Source organism: Chionomys nivalis, chromosome 21 (assembly GCF_950005125.1).
Source record: "Chionomys nivalis chromosome 21, mChiNiv1.1, whole genome shotgun sequence".
NCBI lineage: Eukaryota > Metazoa > Chordata > Mammalia > Rodentia > Cricetidae > Chionomys > Chionomys nivalis.
The window spans coordinates 12287736-12311262 of NC_080106.1; the positions used below are offsets into that span (position 1 = coordinate 12287736).

Consider the following 23527-nt stretch of genomic DNA (forward strand, 5'->3'; position numbering starts at 1 on the left):
GGGAGACTCCCAAAGATTCTATGATCCATAAACAGGTTTCTGAGGAAGATCTGCCAGTGGTTTCTGGGTCTCCTCCCACATAGATTGCTTGCAATAAATCCTTACTTGTGTTGCCTTTAGGGGAATGAAACCCTGGGGCCATGGAGCACACATATTGTAATGGTTCTTTGTGTGTTTGTGTATGCTCATGCACATGTATGTGGAGGCCAGGGACAACTTTGGGTGTTGCCCATCTCTTATTTTTTTCCTTTTTAGACCAGGTTGGAGTTCTCCCACTGACCTGGAGCTCACGAAAATAGTCTAGTCTGACTGGCCGATGAGCCCCAGGTGTCTCTCTGCTTCTACCTCTCCAGGGTTGGGACTATGATGATGTAGCACAGGTGTGCCTTTTTTACGTAGATGCCAGGGACCAAGCTCAGTCCTCATGTTTGTTGGCAAAGCATTTCATCAATTAAGCCATCTCCCCAATGCCTCGTTGGAGTCCTCTTTGGGGACACATTGTTCCATTTAAAGCAAACATGCTATCTTTCTTCTTTCATGTTACTGAGTCCACCGACAGGCTCAGATGGCTGACCGGGTCCCTAGAAATAAGCTCACACGAGGCCAGTTGTGTCCTGGTTTACTAGAAATGTGGGCCCCAAGGACACAGAGGCCACGGACACTGAAAGCTGATAAATGCACCAAGATGAATCCCAAGGCTGGTAGCCTACACTTTATCAGAATTCTAAGAATTTGAAAATGGAATTTAGCCTGCAGATTTTCATGTGCTGTCTGACGTCCCCAAGCTCATCTCATTAGAAGTATAAACTAAGCCTTTACCCAGGAGATACGCTATCATTGCATGCAGCCTTTCACATAGTTTACTGATGGAAGTCACCAGAAGTTTGGCCTCTGCAGATAACAGCCCAGTTCTGCCCAGTCTGAATTCCAGCTTCTGAGTCACCCAGTGACACCACATCCTGCCCTGCTCCCGTCTCTGCCCCTCCTCCCGTGTCTGGCAGCACCACTCCTAGGATTCTGTGAGGTTTGAAGAAATGGGGGTGGGAGGCAAGGGTCTGCCCCAGAAACTGACAGATGGGGTCAAGTGGATATCTGCTCAATCCTCCAGTGAGCCAGTCACAGGATAGATGAAGTGAAGAGCCACTGTCCCTCCCTGTAAGGGTTGCAGAGACTTAAGGAGAGCAGTATGAGGTGTATCAACAGTGGCCTGGACTGTGAGTGTCCAAGGATAATTATGAATGTAGCCCAGCACAGACCATAAGCTTTGGGGCCAGGGAGATGACCTGAGTTTGATCCCTGAAACCCATGTAAAGGTGAAAGCACACACACACACACACACACACACAGAGAGAGAGAGAGAGAGAGAGAGATAGAGAGAGAGAGATAGAGATGGAGGGGCATAACAAATTCCTGTTTTAAAGAAAGATGGGGCGGCAGAGAGCTTGGCAGTCAGGAACACGTACCGCTCTTACAGAAGACCCGTCCATACCTCCCATCTTGCTGCAGGAGTGCTGGATTAAAATCTGCACACTCCCACACCTGGATTATTTACAGGAGTTCTGGGGATCAAACCCAGGCTTGTGCGCTTCTGCTCTTACCCACCGAGGCAGCTCCCCAGCCTCGGGAATGTCGTTTCCAGTTAAGCCTTAAAGGGTAAGAGGGTGGGCAGGAAGGGACTGAAACACTGTCAGAGGCCAGACTAAGCAGAGCCTTGTGCACAAAGATAAGATATTTAAATTTTGGCCTCGGACCCTGGACACTTACCAGATGGCTCAGACGATGGGTGAGGATGAATAAAAGATTATAGGATGACGTGAAATAAATTCTGCAGGGATGCTTTATCCTCAAGGAGGTATAAGTGATAGCATGATGAGTCAGAAGGGGACCTGTATGTGCATCAGATTCTGGCCACACCAGAGGAAGTTATCATCCGGTCACAGATGCTGTTCCACACAATGGGATTATATATGGGTACCACTCTGTATGGGTGCCATCCATTACTAACTTTATGCCAGTCTTATCACAAACCTCCCACATGCTGATGGCTTTTCTGGAAACACTGGGTACTCAGGTAATGACAAAAACAAATGAACAGTAAAGAATCTGTCAAGCAGGTATCATAGCAACTTTGTCTTTCTCTGGAAGCAACTGGAATATGAATAGGTTTTCAAACAGGCATTGAACAGAGTCGTGTGAAGTCAAAACACAGACACATTCATCCCGAGTCGTTTGTCTCATAAACAAAAGAGTTATTTTTTGGTGCAGAGAAAGACCAGAAGATGGATGGTGGGTGCTTGTGAGGATGGCAGAATATGAAGCCTCGAGGAACGAGCTCCGTCCTGCAACTCCTGCCGTGGTCCCAGGATGAGCACGGCCGGTGTGCTGCTTCTGGGGCTCGTACTGAGCGCTGGGGCTGCTGGGGCCAAGTTAGAAGGAAGCCATCTCTGCTTAAAGAGCCAGGTGTTCTTCAGAGATGCTTGCTATGAGTTCGTGCCTCTGGGGCACACCTTCCATGGGGCCCAGGGCTGGTGTGAAGGGCATGGAGGCCATCTGGTCTTCGTTCACGATGAAGACACCCAGCAGTTCCTGCAGAGACACATCGCTCAGGATAGGAACTGGTGGATTGGACTCACGGGAACTTCGGCACCCAGTGAGACCGTGGCTGGTAGGTGCTGTGTAGCGGTGTCTGATGGGAAGCTTGTGCCAATAACTCTTACCGCTGCTTCTCACCCAGAACCCCAGAGGGCAAAGGAACACGTCTGAATTTTCGTGCTTAGGAGACCCTCCTCTTTAGCTGTTTGGTGGATCAGGTAAAATAATTCAGGGACAGTAACTAGCACAGAGATGGGCTGAAAACGTGCTTGTGCTCCTCTCATTCTGGGCTCTAGGCTCTTTAGGGCATGACAGAAGCCCGGGCAACCTAAGGCAGATACAGATGTGTTTCTCTGAGGGGAAACCTTCCCTGGAAGGTTGTGAGTCTTACACCTAAACAGTTCCAGTCATCTTCTCAAGGCTCTAGAAACTTCTGCATGAACTCAACCCATGCCCAGACACATCTGCAGACACCCTGCCCAGGAGTCATCTACCCGTGAACATCACGGCACACGCTGGGCTATGCATTTTGCCGCACCTAGGTAGCATCACCTTTTACGGTTTTTTTGTGATGGGTGTCTATGTCTGAGTGTTCAAAACTGATGAAGAGAACACACCCATTCTCTGGTGTGTGAAAGAGAGGCACCCATGGTATACTAGGAGCCAAGTTAGGGAAAGCCCTCCACAGAGACTGAGCACCTATGGCATACTAGGGGTTGAGTGAGGGCAAGCCCTCCTCAGAAGGGAGGCTAAGCAGGGACTCCTGCGGGGCAAGCCCTCCTGCATTTGTTCCCAATGCAGGCCCTGGTACCTGGCTGGACTCTACTAATGTGAACTACAGCAACTGGCAGGGAGGACAGGCCACACCCACCCCAGGGACCTGCGGCTACATCAGGAGTGGCCCTTCGTCTCAGTGGGCTGCCTTGAAGGACTGCACTCAGGCCTTTGCCTTCATCTGCGAGTTTGGTGAGCTGGTCCTGTGGGGGTCCCCTTCCTGTCTCCCTCTCCCCGCTTCCTGCCTGACTGCCTTCTTCTGCCTTTGGTCCCTGCTGCTCTAACCTTCTCTCTTTATTGACCCTCCATCTCTCTAGTTTCATACGGTCTTTCATTCTCCTAATGCATCCTCTCCCTTGGCTCTCTTTTCTTTCCTCTCTCTTCACTGTCTGCCTCTCTGGGTCTCTCCTCTCCCTGTTCAGACAACTTGCTGGCTAGGTTTCCTCTGTCACCACCTGTCTGTTTGGGACTTTCTCCCTTTCCACCTCTGGGACTCCCCCACCCCCATCTCTGCCTGTACCACTCTCCGTATCTCCTCAGGTCTCTCCTCTCCAGCTGGCCCCACTACCACTGCATCTTTGCATCTCACCAGCCCAGTCCAGCACGTGCCCAGCTCATTGTGTGCTTTGAACTTGTCACCGTCCCTTTGTTGCAGGGGTCGGCCGCAGCCTGGCTTGTGAGGGCCACAACGCTACCATGCACTGTGGCTCGGGCGAGGTCATCCAGGTCCAGGATGCTTTCTACGGGCGCCAGACCCCCTATTTCTGCACCCAGGGCATATGGCCTCCATCAGACCTGGAGGGGGAATGTGGCTGGGTCAGCGTCAAGGATGAGGTGGCAGGTAGGATCCCAGTTCCCCACAGCTCTGCTTGAAGCAGAGAACAGTTGCTGGTCTTCTACATACGTCAAACGGTCCTGGAAGAGTCTGATGTTCTTCAGATATGGCATGGGCCTCCTTCACGTGGGGAAGCCAGTTAGTCTCTGCCCATGACACCAAGTTCTTGAATAGGACATTGAGGCAGGTCCAGCATGGTCATCAAACCAGCTCCTGGAGCAGGAAGGCTTCTGGTCCCTTACCCTCCTGGGTGCAGAGAACATCAACCTGGTTAACCCAATTTTTAAAGTTACAAAACCTTTCAACCCTACGGACAAGAGCAACGAGAACTGAATTGTGAGGCTTATGTCTGTAAACCTTGTAGCTGGGATATGGTGACAGGAGGATTGGGAATCCTTCAGCTACCTAGCAAGATTGGGGCCAACCTGGGCTACATGAGACCCTGTCTCAAGCAAGCAAATCAGCAAAGAATAAAGACTATTGGGATAAGCTCCAAGGGAGCCACTTCCCACCTTTGTCAGATCTTAAGACCATGTAACATTGTAGCATTAGCTTAAGGTTTACTCATGAAGAATTCAGCATAGCATCATAGGGCTCCTGCATGGCCTCCCGGGCCAACTCCTGCTGGATTTTTGGTGTTTACCAATCATACACCTGGTCCTCAGTCTTGCCTTCCTTCTGAGCATCCCTAAGCCTGTGTGGAAATGGCGCTCTCTTCTATGTCATTCCACAGCACATTTTTTTAACTGTTAGTTTTTTGCAGTGTTGGGCTTAACATTGTTTTGTTTTTGAGATGTGTGGCCCCCTCTGTTCTTGTTCTAGTTTATTTAGTATGTTTCTTAGATAACGCTCCTCCTCCTGGCGCAATCCCCACCCTCGCCCCTAGTGTAAAGGTCAGCAGATGACCTTAGGTGTCGTTTCTCTGGGTTCATCTACCTTGTGTCTCTTGAGACACAGTATCTCACTGGTCTGGAACTCATTGACACTACATGAGACTAGCCAGTGAGTCCCAGGAACCTGCCTGTCTCCACCTCCCAGTGGTAGGATTATAAATTTGTATCACTATACCCTGCTTTTTTATGTGACTTCTGGGAGTTGAACTAGGGTTCTTGTGTTGGTACAGTGGGCACTTTACTGACTGGGCCATCTCCCCAGTCCGTAGAGCAGACATTTCTGATGCCGTCTCCTGCATATGTGGCAGTGTCTCTAGAGCTCCCTCCCTAAATCAGATAAATCTCCTCAGATCCCTACTTGCTCCATCAAAGGATTCAGTTGCAGGGCTTCCTGGAGCTTCCTTAGGTTTCCTTGTGAGGTCTCCAGATCCTCCCAGGACATCGGGAAATCTGCTGAGGTGACCACTGTCCAGACACCAGGGAATGGGAAGGCAGGTGGCCTTACCTCCTCGGCTAATGAGGACACAGCAGTGCATTGCCCAGCCTGGGAACCATGTTAGCATGTCTCCTCTGAGGTGCTGTCTCTAACCAAAGACCTGTGATGATTGAGGGGTGCAGAGTACTCTCTGGGCCTCCTCCCTCTAGGGAGATCAAGTCTCTTCTCTCTTGGAATTTCCCCTGTTCCACTCCTCTTTCTCCCAACATGTCCACCTTATTGTCCTTGCCCCACCCCCAGAGCTGTCACACGGTAGAAAATACCGAATCAGCTTGTAGCTCTCAACCCCTGTCTTCTGAGTTCTGGCACTCCTGAGCAATGCCTCCAAAATGGAAGGACCTCAGCTGGACAGGCTGAAGGAGGCTTCGTCCCGACAGCATGCTACAGCTGGGCAGGCTGCTTCCCCAAAGGTTCAACTGTAAGTTTTGAAAACATGGTCCCCACACCCCAGAGAGGGCATCTGGATGGAGACACGGACCCCACAGGAAAGTGTGAAAGAACCTGGCAGGGCCCCAATATCTGATTGCATTTGAGTGCCCGATCACTCAATCATCCAGTGGCCAATAAACATTTATTGAGGACCCATAGTGCCATGCACTACCCTGGGCTCTGTAGAGATTAGGATGGATCAAAGAGCTCAGAGTCCAGCGGGGAGATAGATAAATGCCGCCATGGAGGGGAGCGAAATGCACTGTGCATTGACGCATGTAAAACATGTTTGATATCTGCCACATTCCAGCTGTGTGTGGAAGACCCAAGAATGCGCGGAACATTTAAAATACTCCCTAGGCCTTTGGAGACTAGCATCTAGGGTTATGGGTGCACACAGGAATATGTGACCAGATAGAGGGACATCACCAACTAGGCATCCCTGGGAGTTATGCTGAGAGCTGGGGGCATGCTCAGTGCAGACTCTGCCTAGCATGTGGCAGACCTTAGATTTAGTGATCAGAAAGAGCCGCCACAGCTCCCCCACCCCGGCAAGTCGCAATTCAAAGAAGCAATACTTACGTTTTGAGTTGGGTGCAATGGCCTACGCCGACAGTCCCAGCAACTCAGGAAGTGGTGCTAAGAGGATTGTTTGAGGTCAAAGATTAAGGTCAGTCTAAACGGCAAAGTGAAACTCCACCCACACCCTCTTCAAAAATCCCAGTCAGATGTGGTGGTGCACTCCGTTAACCTCAGCACTTAGAGAGTAGAGGAAGGCGGGTCTCTGAGTTCAAGGTCAGCCTGATCTACACAGAGAATTCTGGCCCAGCGAGGGCTACCTGGTCAGACCCTGTCTTAAAAACAGAAAAGCATAGAGAGGAAGGAAGAGAGGGAGTGGAGGGGAAAGGAGCGGAGAGGAAGAAAAGGGAGGGGAGGAAATCAATCAATCAATCGATCAACTATGTGAGGTCATTCAATAAGTGGGTTTTAATCCAGTTTTCCAAAGTCTGGAAGTTCTGAGAAACCAGACTGCTTCTTGCATGTCCCTAATCCCCAGAACTGTGGGTGTGACATGCTGGGGCTCAGAAAGTGACACACGAGACACAGGGACTCTGCAGATGTGCTTAAGGTCACACACACGAGCCCCTCTATCTCTGGACGGAAACAGAAGAGAGCTGGGAAGGAGAAGCCAGCGAGGTTCCAGATGTGAGCAGGGCAGCTGAGACACAGCTTGAAGAGGCCTCACTCAGGGATGAAAGAGACACTGCCAACATCTGAGGACTGGATTCTGCCTCCGAAATGGTATTGGCTACAGTGTTTCCCAGTTCCCCCAAAAGGGCAAGCAGCCCAGCCCAGCCCAGCCCACCCAGATTTCTGACCTTTAGAACCGAGAGACAAGAGCCTGTGTTGTTCTGAGCCACTGTTTGAGCAGCTGGAGATGAACATGTGTCCTCCACATGTGCTTGGACTAGGGAGTCTGGGAAACGAGATTGCTGTAATGCGTGACAGAGTCAGGTGAGGAGGCGTGTGGGCAAGGACAAGGGCCCATTGACTCCCCAGGGGAGCTGAGGGGTGAGAGGCTACCAGGAAAAGCACAGGCGCGCGCCTGGGGACGTGGAAAGGGAGTGTGCAAAACTACAGGAAGAAAGAATTCAGTGGTACAAGGAAATCCAGAATGCTGGGTGTGTTTCTGGCACACAGGGAGGCAGGAGATCCAGCCAAGGAGTTCAGAATCCCACCCCCAGAAATGTATGGAGGCTATTGGACTGCAGGGGGGACCTGGAACTTGGTTGTAAAGCCATCCCAAGCTGCTGTGAGGGCTTGTGTGCTAGAAGACAAACAGGGAGGCTGCTGTCTGAGACCTTGGAGGGGCATGTAGGCAGCACAGTGGGAGGTTTGAGAACTAGAGAGATGCTAGACACAGAAGCAGCCTGGTGGCGTTGCTCACTGGTTCAGGATGCTGTGATGCTGCTGCCTTGGACCACTCTGGGCCCCGAGGTACATAAGGAAGGGCCCCACGTGGGGAAAGAGGGCGAGCAGTGTCGTGGGCATGTCAACACTGAGCCCTCAGACTTGGGGATCAAATAACTGACATTTATTCTCTAACAACTATGTAGGTCAGAACCCAAGATCAAGGTATCAGCAGGGCCCCTGAAAGCTGTGAGAGAAGCCTTCCCAGCATCCTCTAGCTGTATTCTGGTGTTCCTTGGTGTCTTGGCTTACGGGAGCATCATTCTCTGTCTCTAAAAGCTGTAGAACAGAGAATCATGGCCCCTAGGTTATTTGGAACCCGATGATTCAAATAGTGAAGACAGGAGGAATCCCCACCCAGCATGGTGTCTGGAGTCTGAGGGCGGGTAATGTGTCTTGCTGGCTAAACAACCGCACACACATTTAAATACGTCACACCTTAGAGAAAACACAGGTGACTTTCCGGTCCTCTTAGTTCTTAGCCCAGGGCTTGCAACGGCCATGTAGTGGCCATGTGGTGAGTAACTGAGCGGGTGAAGTAACTCATCTGTGATGCTCTGCTGAGTTTATGTCCTCTTGTCTCCTACACCATTCCTATCTCCGTGCACTGTGGACGCCTCCTAGGCCAGTGTCAGGGGCTGCAGGCATGCCAGGTAGCAGCAGATGGGACCTACTTTGGAGATGTGTGCCCCACCCAGGGCAGCTACCTGTGGGTGCAGTACCAGTGTCTGGAAGGTGAGTCTCCAACTGGGTGGGGCATGGGAATTTTCTTCTTATGTCTGCTGTATGCCAGTCTGGAACTCCCCTCCCCATGGGTCAGATCTGCTGTGCGCAGACAACTTCCCCCCACAACAGCTTCCCCGTGACCTGACGTTCCTGCCTCCTGGCCTGCTCCCCTGGGGTCATTTGCACGCACGCATATACAACACACACACACACACACACTTACACTTCCTTTTAAAACCATTTCTTGAAGCATGATTTGTGTGTGTATGAATGCTTTACCTGCATGTATGTATGTGTGCCACATGCATGTAATGCCTGCACAGGTCAGAAGAGGGTGATGGATCACCTCGAATTGCAGTTACAGATGCTGCTAGCCACCATGTAGGTGCTGGGAAATGAACCCAGATCCTCTGCAAGAGCAACAAGCACTCCTATCCACGGAGCCATATCTCCAGCCTTAAAATTAAAATATTAAAAGTAATGAAATAACCCACATTATCATAATTTGCAAAAAAAATTACAATAAAGAAGGGAAACATCCTACCCTTCTACTTGAAAGCCCTATTTCTCCTAAGGAAACACAATTAATTATTGTGAGAATCTTTTTCTCTACTTTTTAAAAATGCTTGTAGACATGACTATGAGTGATTATAGTAAAATGTAATCATATAAGACATTAATTTACAACTTTACTTTTTTCATTTTATTTTATTTCCTGGAACTCACGCTGTAGACCAGGCTGACCTCAAACTCACAGAGATTGGCCTGCTTCTGCCTTCCCAGTGCTGGGATCAAAGGTGTGTGCTACCACTGCCTGGCTTTGTTTTCATCTTATAATATGTCCCAGACTTGTTTCTAAGTCACTTCCTTATGCTTTGAATGGCTGCGTTGGATTCCAGCATTGGCCTGTGTTGGAGTTCCCTTATGTGTGGACATGTAGCCTTCTCCCAGTTTTTCTCGGTTTCTTTTCATACTGTAAAGTCTACCCTTGTGCATGCCTCTTTTAAGAAACACTTTTAATCCCAGTACTTGGAAGGCAGAGGCAGGTGGATCCCTGTAAGTTCGAGGCCAGCCTGATCTACAGGATAGGACAGGCTCAATAGCTATAGCAAAACCCTGTCTTGAAAAATCAAAACAAACAAAGAACAACCCCCCAACTTTGTTAGCTTCCTTCTGACCACACTCACCCCCATTCTCTTCCCCCCTTTTCCCCACCCTCTTTTGCATCCCAAATAATCCCCCTCCATGTTCATGTCTTTACATTTTGGGGGAAGGAGCAGCTTGGTTTTGTGACTCACTGAGTTTAACCAGGGCCTTCGGTGTGAGAGGGGCTGTCCACTGAAGCACGGGCAACTCAACAGTGGCTATACCACCTGGGCGACAGTGTTTCCCCTCCCCCAGCCGCCTTCCCCTGTCCGTGGCTCCCTAGTAAAGGTTGGGGCCCCTTGAGCCCCCCCCCATGATTGGATGCTGCTCACACCCAGTGTCGTGCGGGCCACTGCTGCTGTGCTTGTCTATCTTGACATGAATTTAAGATTATCTTCAGAAAAGAAAATAATCTTGCTAGTAATTGGAACGCTAAGTGCATTTTAAAAGGGCTGGTAGACAGCATTAAATCACCCTCCTGAAGAGCTGCCTTAATTCACTTTCCTACACAGAAGGATGAGTACACCAGTTTCCCTTAAGGGTGAGACACTGCATTGTGCCATCCTGTGACAAATGACTCAGAAAAGCAACTTCTGCCCAGTGCGTGAGCCACAGGGACCTGCGGGGGAAAAGATGAGTCAGAGTTGGCAGGGTTCCAGCGGCATCCAGCACAGCAGAGTTGAGGCTGGAGGAAGACAGGTACAGGAGGAAAGGGAGGCAGCCAACAGGCAGGCTTTACCCATGGCTTCTGTTGGCTGGTCTGGATGAAACAAGGAGGCGAGTTTCCCCCTCTCAGTGGTAGAGAAGAGAGAGCAAATACTATGGCATCTCCTTCTGTTTGGTGGCTTTGCTAGTGGACAAAGAGTGTCTTTTGTCAGTCACAGAGTGTCATTGAAGTGTGTGGCTTAGGGCAGATGTGTAGGGTGTGGCGTTTTAGCCTGTCCCTGTGAACCAGTATGTGCTGTCCAGAACTTTCCTGATTCATGAAGACAGAGTCAGTGTCCCGCTCCCGTACACAGGGATTCCAGCTTTATACTGAGCACCCCTCACAGGTCCCACTGCACCCTGAGAACCCCCTCACGGGTTCCCCTGCACCCCGAACAGCCCCTCACGGGTTTCACTGCACCCTGAGCACCCCCTCACGGGTCCCATTATACCCCGAGCACCCCCTCACAGGCCCCAATGCACCCCCTCACAGGCCCACTGCACCCCTTCACAGAGTCCCACTGTACCTCCTCATAGGCCCCACTGCACCCCCTCACAGGCCCCACAGCACCCTGAGCACTCCCTCACGGGACCCACTGTACCTCCCACAGGCCCCACTGCACCCCTTTACAGGCCCCACTGCACCCCGAGCACCCCTCCCAGCTGGGAATGAGAGCCTGATGGCTTCCACCCTCCTCCCTAGTCTTCGCACTCACAGTGTAGTGCCCAGGCACGGTAAGGTGGCAGTGCACAGGTTAGCAGAGGGCTGTGTGGAGCCCCAGCTACTTCTGCTTCTCTCACCACACCCACCCCACCCCACCCCAGCTTTTGAAGTTCAAGTCTTGTAAAGTTGAATATGAAGGCTGCCTTAACCAAGTGGATTTTCTTGCAGGAGCATTTGCTTTAGGAGCTTTAGGCATCGTAAAGTAGATCTGGATCCCGGGTGTCCTGGTTAAATAAATCAGGGCGCATTGTGCAGCTGTCGGAAAGGGAAGCACAGCTCTAGGACGCGGCTCTGACACATTAGGCTAAAAAGTGCCCCGTGCTGGAGAGGAAACAGCTTGTGCCATCTGTGCAAATAAAGGAGCGCGCGTGTGTGTGTGTGTGTGTGTGTGTGTGTGTGCCTGACGCGGCCCAGGTGGTGGCAACGGCTGTCACTAGGCAGCAGAATACAGGTCTTGAGGGCTGTGTGCGCTTCCAAGGACCTGTCACCCTGCGGGTGGAGTGCTTGCTTCTTATGTGAGAGGCCCCGCGTTTGATCCCCGACACCACAGATATAAACCAAGGCGTAGTGGTGCATGCTTGTAACCTCGGCATCCAGGAGGATCCAAAGTTCAAGGTCATCCACAATTACATATTGCGTTTGAGGCCTTGAATATGTAGACCCTGTCTCAAAAATAAAATTTAAAAAAATTAAATGTAAAAAGTCGGGCTGGAGAGATGGCTCAGCGGTTAAGAGCATTGCCTGCTCTTCCAAAGGTCCTGAGTTCAATTCCCAGCAACCACATGGTGACTCACAGCCATCTGTAATGAGGTCTGTTGCCCTCTTCTGGCATACATGTATATAGAATATTGTACACATAATAAATAAATAAATATTTGAAAAATAAATAAATAAATAAATAAATGTAAAAAGTCCGAGAGATGCAAACTGTAGAGGCTCTTGCAGCCTGATGACCTGAGATTGATCCCTGAAGGCCACATGGTGAAGAGAGAGATCTGACTGTTGCAAGCTGTACATACATGAACATGCATGTTTGTTCATGACATGTTTGAACATGACACACGCACATGCACATACACACACACTAAACAAACCGATAAATAAATCTTTCAAAAGTGAAAAATAATCAGAAGGCAGAAGCAAGTGGATCTCTGTGAGTTTGAGGCTAGCCTGGTCTACATAGTGAGTTCCAGGTCAGCCAGTGTTATGTGAAGAGACCCTATCTCAAAATTAAACTAAATTAAAGGCCTTATATAAAAATAAAGGTCACACGGGTAGAGGAAGTGAGTCTTGAACAGAAACCCACGTCTGTGAGTCACAGATTCACAAAGCATCTTGCTTGGATCTGCAGGCCTGCGGCTGGTGGCACCCAGTGAGAGCTTCATCTTCGACAATGTCACCATCTCCCTGATGTGGCTCCTTTCTCCCTACACTGGAAACCTGTCCTGTGTACTCAGCACGGGAGATGGCCACATGTTTGACCCCTACTACCCTCCCAGGTAAGAGTGACCTCTGATCCTTAGTGAAGGTTGTATTGATCAGCTTTGGCTGCGTGACCAGCCGCCTCCAAACCTAGTGACTGGATCCATTCTTTTCACTTCTCGTGCTTCTGGGAAGGGCGGAGGAGACTTCCCTGCTGGGCTGACCCTGCGGGTGGCCACTAACCAAGAAAAGCCTCACTCACTCACCTGTCCCAGGGTCAACTGGATGTCAGCCAAGGGCCTGTGCTGTTCATCATCACAAAGCTGGCCTGGGCTTGATCCCAGTGCTTCAGGGGCTTTCCAGAACTGAGAATTGAGTGTTGTGAGTGGTGTCAAGCTTTTTTTCTGTCAGAGCAGAGTGAAAGATAGCTCAGCAGTAGGATGCTGCGGGGCACAGTGTGTTCAGACTTCATCACCACATTGGGAGCCGTCTCCACCTGCCTCTGACCACCTGAGCTTTGTCACACGGTCCTGGTTTGCATCATAGTTCAGCCACCATCACACGCCCCCCCGTCCCCCTCTGGTTCCCCCCCGTACCCCCCCCCCCCCCGTCCCCAGTCTGTGTGCCTTGGGCTATGTCGTTTCTCTCCAATCCTGAGTTGCTTTGTCCCTGAACACAAGCCAACAGGGCTGGTGATAGCTCAGGGGTAAAGAACCTGAGTTTGGTTCTCCAGAACCCAGTGGTCTACCCTGTCATTCCAGGGTCATGGAAGCAGATACAGGAAGATCAGACTACCCTACTTGATGAGTTCTACGTTAATGAGAGACGCCTGTCTTTAAAAAAAAAAAATAGGTGAACAAGACCTGAAAAATGACATCTGAGGCTTTCCTCTTACCTCTACATGCACCCACATACACACGTACATGTGTGCGTGTGTGCGCGTGTGTGTGTGCACCCCAGGCTGTCCCTTGAACTTCTGATCCTCTTGCTCATACCAAGGGCTTGAATTATAGGTATGAGCCACTATAAGCGTTCCCATTCATTTATTTTTTGCAATGCTGGGTCGTGAACCCAGGGTCTCATATATGCTAAGTTATTCTATACCACTGAATTGAAGCCTCCTAAATGAGCTTAGCTGCCTATTTGTCTAAGAGGTAGAAACTTTAAAACTGAATCCCATTCCTACCGTGGGCTGAGGATAGAATCCTGTCACGTGGAGAGGCAGCCTAATAAACCAGAGGCTCCACCTGTGGAAGCACCCATTTGACGTGCTCGTTCATACGCACGGCAGGCTGTTTTCTTTCTCTGTCCTGGAAAAACTCCTCATATCTGAGACTGGGTTATGAATCTTATGGGACAGTTTATATAAGGTCAACTTTGTCCAAGCCCGGAATTGGGTAACCGTGTGCCCCCTACTGGTGCAACTGGGCATTGGCTGTTTTTCTATTCCCCACTGGGAGTTGCCTCTATGTCTGGGGTGTCTTGGGGTAACAATTGTGCTGAGAAAGTGCTAATACACAAGGTATCAAGAGACTTGGGGAGGAGTAGATGCACACAGAGCACTGTGAGACATTGGGGAAGGTGATTCTGGGGCGTGCTGTAAAGCTGCAGTCTTTTGGGTTCAAATGCAGAAGCAGAGGACCTAAAGCAATGTTCCCCAACCTCCCTAGTACTGTGACCCTTTAATACAGCTCCTCATGCTGTGCTGACCCCAACCATACAATTATTTTCATTGTTACTTCACAACTATAATTTTGCTACTGTTGGGAATTGTAGTGTAAGTATCTGTGTTTTCCAATGGTCTTAGGAGACCCCCATGACAGGTTTGTTTGACCTCAAAGGGGTCTCGATCCACAGTGTGAGAAACTCTGCTCTAGGTGAAAAGGACTGGGCTGGGCCTGAGGGAGCAGATCATACCCTGCAAAGCGCTCGTTCTCCCTGGTGGTCAGGGGTATGAGGGAAGATGAGAGATCCTGGAAAGCCCCACAATGTGCTGGTCAGGAACAGCTGGCAAAACTTTCCCATCCAGGAGACTGTTCCTAGGAGATGGTGGGTTAAAAGGACTTGTAGGGACTGGAGAGACAGCTCAGCCAGTAAAGATCTTGCAATGCAAGCATGAAGACCTGAGTTCGATCCCTAACACACACATAAAATGCCAAGCATGATGCATGCTCTTTAAACCCAGGACTGGGAGGCCGAGACAAGAGGATCCCTGAAGCTCACTGGACTCATGAAGAACACCACCCAAGGTTGACCTCTGATCTCCACACATACTTGTTCACATGACACACATGTGCGTACACATACACATACACATACACACACACACACACAGAGAAATAAACAATAAAAAAGTAATTGTTTTCAAAGGACTGGCAGCTGACATTTTCCAAGACTTACCAATGCTGTTTCTATTTCTGAGGTGCTGCTGAGGTGTCACAGTGTGACCACAGAGCAGGATGTGGTATGTGACATCTTTTTCTTTCAACTGAGACTGGCCTCAAAATCACTATGTATCAGAGAATGGTCTTGAACTTCTAACCTTCTGCCTCCCCATGCTGAGTGCTGGACCACAAATGTGCATTATCACACCCCACTGATAATGGAGTTCTGGAGATCAAACCCAGAGTTTCACACACACTAGACGAGCTCTCTCCCCACCGAGCGACACTCCCGGCTCCCCCAACTTGTTTTTGCAAAGGATGGGAGTTGTGAATTCATGCATGACTGCTGAAGCTTGTGCTCTCCTTGCCCCTCACAGTGTGGTCAGTCATGTGACTCACCAGTTCACTGCCCCTGGGGAGTTCATTGTGTTCGCTGAATGTACTACCAGTGATTGGCATGTGACTGCTCAGAAACAAGTGGTGCTGCGAGACAGGATGGAGATATCTCACATCACCGGGTGCACGGGCCTCTCCGAATCTGGAGCCAGCCTTCTCTGTCAGGCTGTCTTCGGAGACCCTCTGTGGATTCAGGTGGATCTGGATGGAGGTGAGTCTGTAGGATGGAACAGGTTGAGGCAAATGGGAGGATCAGTCTCCTTCGAATCTATCTAGCAAACTTGAGGCTTCAGTGTCTTAGCTACCATCTGTTCATTTATTTAATGCCCATGATGTCTTCATTGCTCTAAGTGCTTGATCTATAATGTCCCACGCTATTGACCTATAATAGACTCCATGTTAATTTGCCGTAAGTCAGAAGGTTAGTGAGACATTGAGAACCCCAACCTTCTCAAGGCTCTTTCTGCATGCCCACAATCCCATCTGAGAAACAGGACCTCCGTACCACTTCTCACTGGGGGAGTTTCAATAGGAAGAAATGAGATTGGGAGGGCTGCCAGCTGGGGCCCAAGCCCATCTCACACAGCCAATGGCAGCAATGAGTGTGGCGCCATCCTGTGGTCGTGAGCCTGACATTAGTCAGCTCTACACATTGATAGAAGCCGGTCGACAGCTCTGGCTAGGGTCTACTCAGATGGGACAAAGTGTCTTCTAATTACTTCAGACGCCGTTTTGATTGGTTACAACATCTACTTTGATCAGTTGAGGTTTCCACCCTGATTGGGCACAGCATCCATTCTAATTATTACAGAAATCACTCTCGTTTGCCACAGTTCCCACTGTTTCTCAGCACATCCGTCCTTGCTGGTTGGTTCCTGGAGGGTTTCCATTGCTATTTTAAGTAGCCATCTCTTCTGTCTTATTCACAACAGCATTTCCCCACAAGCACAGTCCAGTTAGAGATCTGAATTCAGCCCTGTTGACATAAATTATGCAACAATGATCTAGGATGATGGTGGTGATGGTGATGATGGTGATGATGGTAGTGATGATGATGGTGATGATGATGATGATGATTATGGTGATGATGATGATGGTGGTGATGGTAGTGATGATGGTGGTGATGGTGATGATGGTGGTGATGGCAATGATGATGATGGTGGTGATGGTGATGATGATGGTAGTGATGATGGTGATGATAGTGATGATGATGATGGTGGTGATGGCAATGATGATGATGGTGATGATGGTGGTGATGGCAATGATGATGATGGTGGTGATGGTGATGATGATGGTAGTGATGATGGTGATGATAGTGATGATGATGATGGTGGTGATGGCAATGATGATGATGGTGGTGATGGTGATGATGGTAGTGATGATGGTGATGACGGTGGTGATGATGATGATGGTGATGATGATGATGGTGATGACGGTGGTGATGATGATGGTGATGATGATGATGGTGATGATGACGATGGTGATGATGACGATGGTGATGATGGCAATGATGATGATGGTGGTGATAGTGATGATGATGGTAGTGATGATAGTGATGGTGATGATGATGGTAGTAATGATGGTGATGATAGTGATGATGGTGATGATGGTGATGGTGATTATGATGATGATGATGGTGATAATGATGATGATGATGGTGATGATGGTGATGATGGTGATGATGGTGATGGTGATGACCATCAAATGAGGAAGGATCTGACTCAGTATGACCTCCTTCACTTGGACAGAGACGTAATGGGATTATGACAAGTTCTGACACAGCACTCACAAGATTCATTTCTGCCCTTGTGTGCCTATTGCCTTATGAAGGCTGCTATGTGCATCTGGGGTAAATTAAAATAGTCTTTCATTGATTTATTTAGTCATCCTACAAATATAATTGTGTCAGCTCTTTGCCTGGTGCGAGGGAAGAAGGAATACAAATGAAAGTTAAAGAGCCTGATCACACAGAGCTTTATATTATCACCACCATCACCAAATGATCATCACCACCACTACCATCACCATTATCATCACCACTGCTTTATTTAGGGTTTCTATGGCATTTAGCTGGGGGCTGACTTACAGTTTTAGAGGTTCAGTCCATTGTCATCATGGCAGGGAGCATGACAGCATGCAGGCAGATGCAGTACTGGAGTAGTATCTGAGAGTCCTATATCTTGCAGGCAACAGAAAACTGACTGAGACACTGGGCGTTATCCTGAACATAGGAAACTCCAAAGCCCACCCCTGTATGGATATACTTCCTCCAACAAGGCCATACTCACTCCAGCAAAGCCACACTTCCTAATAGTGCCATTCCCTATGAACTTATGGGGGCCAATTACATTCAAACCACCACAACCACTGTCATCAAATGATCACCACCACCATTACCACCACCAATACCTCCTCTTCCTTCTCCTCCTCCTCTTACTTCCCCACTGTTTTTTATCCTTATTCAAATAAGGAAGGCGTTTGGCTTGACTTCTGCTGAAAAGGATACCATGTGGTTGCATGCATCATCACAATTTCAGCCAACTGCAGCGATTGGCATCTATCTAGGACAGTCATCTGCAGACTGCCGGGGAGGACCCACTTGGTGGAGAACAGGTTGAGTTGCATAGTGACCGGTCCCAGGAGGTCATCGGTAGATGTTGAAGGAAATGCGTCCACCTGCTTTGGCTGACAATGAGACTTGAGGTTCATTCTTATGAACAAAATCCCCATGTCTGCCCAGAGATGTCTCTTTGTCAGCTTCCCACCCCAAGAGTGTTCCTATCATCTAACTTCTATGTTCAAGGGTATAAATAAATAAATAAATAAATAAATAAATAAATAACAATGGGTCTGGGGCTGCCACTCAGTTGGTAGAGTACTTGCCATTCAAGAAACCCTGGGTTTGATGCCCAGCACCATATAAACTGGGCATGGTGGTGCTTGCCTGTGATCCTAACATCTGAGAGGTTCAGACAGGAAAGTTAAGAGTTCAAGGCCAGCCTCTGCTACACGGTGAGGTCAAGGCCAGCCTGGACTAAATTAGAACCTGTCTCAAAATCAAACAAACAAAGTAAAAATGAACAGAGCTGGGTGATGGTGGTGCACACCTTGAAACCCTGCATTTGGGAGGCTAAGGCCAGTAGAACTCTGAGTTCAGGCCAGGCTAGTCTACAGAGGGAGTTCCAGGACAGCCAGGGCTAGTCAGAGAAACCCTGTCTTGAAAAAACAAAAAGAAAAGAAAACAATCAAAAATAGGGAAGACCCAGAGAGTTTAAAAAAATATTAAAAATCACTTATTAAGTCAGTATTGAGAAACAGTTACAGTCAGCATTTAGGGAGTGTGGTCCATCCTTAGATATTTCTTTGGACTCATATCTTTATGTCTACCCCAGAATCTGACATCAGAGATCAGTCTGAACTCTCTTAGAATGCTAGCTGCATAGTTGGTAACAGGCTTCCTGAATTTCCCTTACCCCGCCTAGGAGCCGGGGTGACTTATGCTGTGCTTTCGGGTAATATAACTCTGGCTGAGTTCACCACCCAGAGGGGCTTGAGACCTTACAATCTGACTCTGGACAGAGACACCCAAGAGCTGCTGGGCCCTGGGAGGCACCATCTGAACATCCAAGCTGTGACCAACAGCACCGCCTCCGCCCCTTCTGGAAGCATCACTGTTCACTTGGTGGAGCTCCTGTCGGGGCTGCAGGCCTCCTGGGCTTCCGACCACGTGGAGCTTGGGTGCGACCTGGTGGTCAATGTCTCAATGGCTCGTGGTACCCTGGAGGAGGTGACCATTGAGGTGGCAGGACTCAACGCAAAGTTCTCGCAGAAGGAAGAGAGTGGTGGGCAGTCATCCGGGACCTACCACGTGGCGATTCCTGTTGAAGGTACTGGGGTTGGTAGCTCCCCTTCCAGGCCCATATATATATATATATATACATAAATATATCTGATTCGGTTCCATCAATTTTTTAGTCCTGGGTACAATGACGGCTTACTTGGTGACCCTACCTGAGACCCTCCTCAGTAAGGGAATACATACTGTCTGCCACCCTTTGAGTTCCTAGCTGTCTGCAGGAATGCTCAGCCTGGACACTTCTCATATTTTTTTTTTTAATTCTTGGAAAATTTCATATATGGATATATTTTTATCATACTCGTCCATCATTTCCCTTTTAGTCCCCGCCCAGTGCCAGTCCTTGTCACAGGGTGACATTCTCTACCTTTGTGTATATTAAGTGTCATGCTCCTTCTCCTGTGTGTCCCCAGAGCCTTGGCCCAGGCCTTATGTATTGTAGGATTCTTCAGTGTGTAAGAGGCTGAGGGATTCCAGGGTTTCCCTCGGTCAACCATACAGGAACACCGAGAGAGAGCTGTCTCCACTTGTGTCACAGAATGTGACAATGTCAGTGACTTTGTATTGCAGGCACATTTCTGGTCACCGTGCGTGTGCGGAACGCTGTCTCAGACTTGAGCACGGACATGGGGAACGTCACCGTCACAGGTAAGGCGTTTGAACTCTCAGGGGTCCAGGGCACTGAACCTACCAGAGCTAGACAGGGTTCTGAACGCAGCGTCCATTCCACAGTCTCAGAACCCACCGGGTGCTCTAGAGACACAGTCACAGAAAGTACCAGAAAAGCTCTGTGCTGAACGGGACTCCTCGGACGGCACGGTGCAGTGCTCAGACATAACGTTCACATGATCCAGGCATTCTAACAGAGAGACATCCGAAGAACATGAGGCAGGCTGAAGCCTTTGTCACTTCTCCTGTGATAGCCTGAGGGCGTGGCTCGGTAGTAGAGTTCTCGCACACAGAAGCCCTGAATGCCTCCCCCAGTGCTGCAAAACAATAACAAAAACATACAAGATGAGGGCTGCGGAGGGGCTCAGTGGGCAAGCTGGATGTGCAGGTGTGAGCACCTAAGGCCAGAACCCCAGCACTCAGGCCAAAGTCGGGTGAGGCAGCTGCAAACCTGCCACCACCCACTGACTGAGCCTTGTCACCTGTGGTCTATCACCTGCATGGGGGTCTCCATGTTCCTAGAACCATTTACAAAGACATCTTAGGGCACATTCAGCATGGTCTTCCTTTGTTTTTTCAGAGTTTTGTTTTGTTTTGTTCTGTTTTTGAGAGGAGTCTTACTGTGTTGTCTAGACTTGCATCCCCCACGACGCCAAGCTGGGACCTTCTAACAATATTTTCTACTAAAGCTTAATGCTTGTTCTCATTATGTTCACAGCCCCTTCCAATCTCCAAGAACCATCTGGAATGAATGCTGAAGCAAAGAATGTGAGTATCTTTAAAACATTTAAGTTCACAAGGAAAGACATCCAAGCACTTTGCTTTAAGTTTGGGGTTTGGAAATTTTCTCTTCTACCTGGTCCCACAACCATTCAGTTCCAAAGAAATACACAGAGGCTTATAGTAATTATAAACTGTATGGCCAATTAGCTCAAGCTTATTATTAACTAGCTCTCACATCTTAAATTAGCCTATAATTCTTGTCTGTGTTTAGCCACATGGCTTGGTATCTTTTCTCCGTGAGGCATCCTCATCTTGCTTCCCCTGTGTCTGGCTAGTGATTGCATCTCTGCCTTTCTGCATCCTAGAATTCTAGTTTGCCCTGCCTATACTTCCTGCCTGGCTACTGGCCAATCAGCATTTTTTATTAAACTAATATTAGCGACAAATCTTTGTAGTATACCAAAGCATCATCCCACAGCAAAGATACTAACAGGACCCCCAGGATTCTCCAAGCTTTCCTGAAGTTGGAAAAAGGCCTAGAAACAGGTTCTCTAACTATAACAAGGTTAGGCTATAAAAAATAAGACATGGGTCATGTAGGTAGACCTTAGGAAAAAAGTAGCACATTTCTGAAAAGAAAAAAAAAAAAGAGGTGAAATGGGAAATCATGGGGGAAATTAGAAAGTATTTCTAACTAAAATCCTAATGGCAATACAGTTGATCCACATTTGTGGCTGCAGCCCAGGTGGCATTCAGAGGGAAATTCTTAGCCATTAGCACTTATTTTGGGAAACAGGCTCGCGTTCTTTCGTGCTTACGCCAGAGTCTTCAGCTTCTTCCCCTTGACACTGTGCACGTATTTACTGAGTAAGAAAGACCTGCCGTGCAGCTGCAGGGTTCACGAATTGACCTTGGGGCTAAGGGCGTGGTGTGGGAAAGGCAGGTGCGCTTTCTGTCTTCAGGATGCTCAGAGGCGGACCCAGGAGAAGAAGGAAGGGGCTGAGAATTTTAAGTGGCTACCCAGAGCCCATCAGGTGTGCTGATGGCGATGGCCAGAGTGTGGTCTCCCGGATGTGCCCAGAGGTGACTTGAGGACGGAGAGGATGGATCAGTGGGTAAAGCTCTTGCTACAAGGTGTAAGCGGAACATCCACTTACAAGATGGAAAGTGGAGGCCTGGGAACTCACGGGAGCTTGACAAAGGCCAGTTAGCCAGGCCTGTGCATTGGAGATGAAGAGCCTGGCTCTCAAAGTGAAAGGTCGGACTGACCCCTGAGGTGTCCCCTGACCTCCACACGCTCATGGCGTGCACAGTCCATCAGAAGGCACGTTCCTTGTGTTATTCCGGATCAAGGTGTGAACAGGAGGACCCACAGCTGAGTTGTTCAACAGGGCCCAGCAGCAATTACAGAGTTCACTGCGGACCCATTGATTCCTCTCTTGGAATTGATAGAGTCTCCACTGTGGCCCAGCCAGCACTCTCTCCTCTTCCTTTGGATGCTTCTGGGAGACCATCCCGAAGGAAGCTTGCCTGACTCTGTACAGGGAAAATGCGGCAACCCTGGAAGTCAGATGCTAGCAAGTCCTCAGAGGGACGGAGACTAAGACCATGGCTGAAGGACACAGGCTCGTGACTTCCTCTGAGACTCAGCTGGCCCTAAGACCTGTATTCTTTGTAGTTTCTCCTTTCTTTGTGCGTACACGTGTGTGAGCATGCAGTGACCTCGGGAGCCGTCCCCTTTGGGCTTGGTTTGGTTTTTGAGGCAGGGTCCTCGTTATCCTGCAGCTCATCACGTAGTCTAGTCTGGCTTGCCAGTTAGCCTCATTTCCCCGAGGTTGGCACTACGAGCACATGCCACTGCCCTCAGTGGGCTTGGGGGCCGAATTCAGGTCACCACCCTCACAAAGACCTTACAAACTGGGTCACCTCTTCCAGATCCCTCAAGGAATTCTTAACCTATTGCCCCCATCTTCCAGTTTCCCGCTTCCTCTAACCAAGCACAGGCAGTGCTCTGAGTTCCAAGTGTCCTTTCATGTCCCTGTCTTTCCTGTCCACCTTAAGGGCAACAGATGGGTCTCTGTTACCGCGTCTCTGGTCATTACCACAGGACCTGGCTCAGAATGACCTCTGTCCAAGCCTACACTGGAGACAAAGCTGTGTACCCAGTTAATCTTAGGAAGACACTCCAGGCCTCCTGAGGAAAACCCCGGGACAGAAGGCCATCCAGAACTTTCTCTGCTCTGAGCCTCACCCTGTGGCTTCTGTCAACACACACTGCTCTGTGTGTTCAGTGAAACTGATCTATAGAGTGTTGTCTCACCGGGGGTTGGTTGCTTCCTCTCCAGGGAGACAAAGGGGACATGAAGGTGTTCACCGAGCCTGAACTGTATGTGGATCATTTCACGGAAGCCACGCTGAGCTGGCCAGATGACGACCCAGACTTGGGCTTCCGCTGGTCCTGTGGTAGGTGGTGTACACTCTCCAGCCAGTCCCCTCCCCACCCCATCACTGATGTGAAAGCATCACCAGGCTCGCCAATGCTCATCTTCATCTGTCAATCATGTCTTCATCAGACACGACCCATGCCTGACACTGTCAACCTGTGCATGCCAGAGTGTGAACCACAGAAATGGGTGTGGAGGAGTAACAGCAAGCCAAGGAGGGTTGGTGGCACCAAAAACAGGTGACAGGGCCATGAGGAGATTTAAAAACAGCAACACAATGTAAAAGCCAGCCTGTTTGTTAATTGACAGCATGCACTGGCAAATCCTGATAAATCCCGTGAA

At 49.3% G+C, this 23527-nt stretch overlaps 1 protein-coding gene and 1 long non-coding RNA gene across 2 annotated transcripts in view; one reads left to right on the plus strand and one right to left on the minus strand.

Moving 5' to 3' along the window:
• Positions 1-2271: 2271 nt before the first annotated feature.
• The window catches only part of LOC130863779 (polycystic kidney disease protein 1-like 2), a 76445-nt gene continuing 55189 nt past the window's right edge, over positions 2272-23527 (plus strand). Inside the window, exons 1-10 of the mRNA XM_057754062.1 lie at positions 2272-2665; positions 3394-3558; positions 4022-4207; positions 8615-8725; positions 12643-12790; positions 15475-15704; positions 18976-19380; positions 19920-19997; positions 20737-20786; positions 23087-23204. Coding sequence (XP_057610045.1) covers positions 2365-2665; positions 3394-3558; positions 4022-4207; positions 8615-8725; positions 12643-12790; positions 15475-15704; positions 18976-19380; positions 19920-19997; positions 20737-20786; positions 23087-23204 — 1792 coding nt within the window. The 5' untranslated portion in view covers positions 2272-2364. The remainder of the gene's footprint in view (positions 2666-3393; positions 3559-4021; positions 4208-8614; positions 8726-12642; positions 12791-15474; positions 15705-18975; positions 19381-19919; positions 19998-20736; positions 20787-23086; positions 23205-23527) is intronic.
• LOC130863781 (uncharacterized) overlaps positions 19251-23527 on the minus strand; it is a 78110-nt gene continuing 73833 nt past the window's right edge. The window contains exon 3 of the long non-coding RNA XR_009055751.1: positions 19251-20335. This is a non-coding gene — a long non-coding RNA (uncharacterized LOC130863781). The remainder of the gene's footprint in view (positions 20336-23527) is intronic.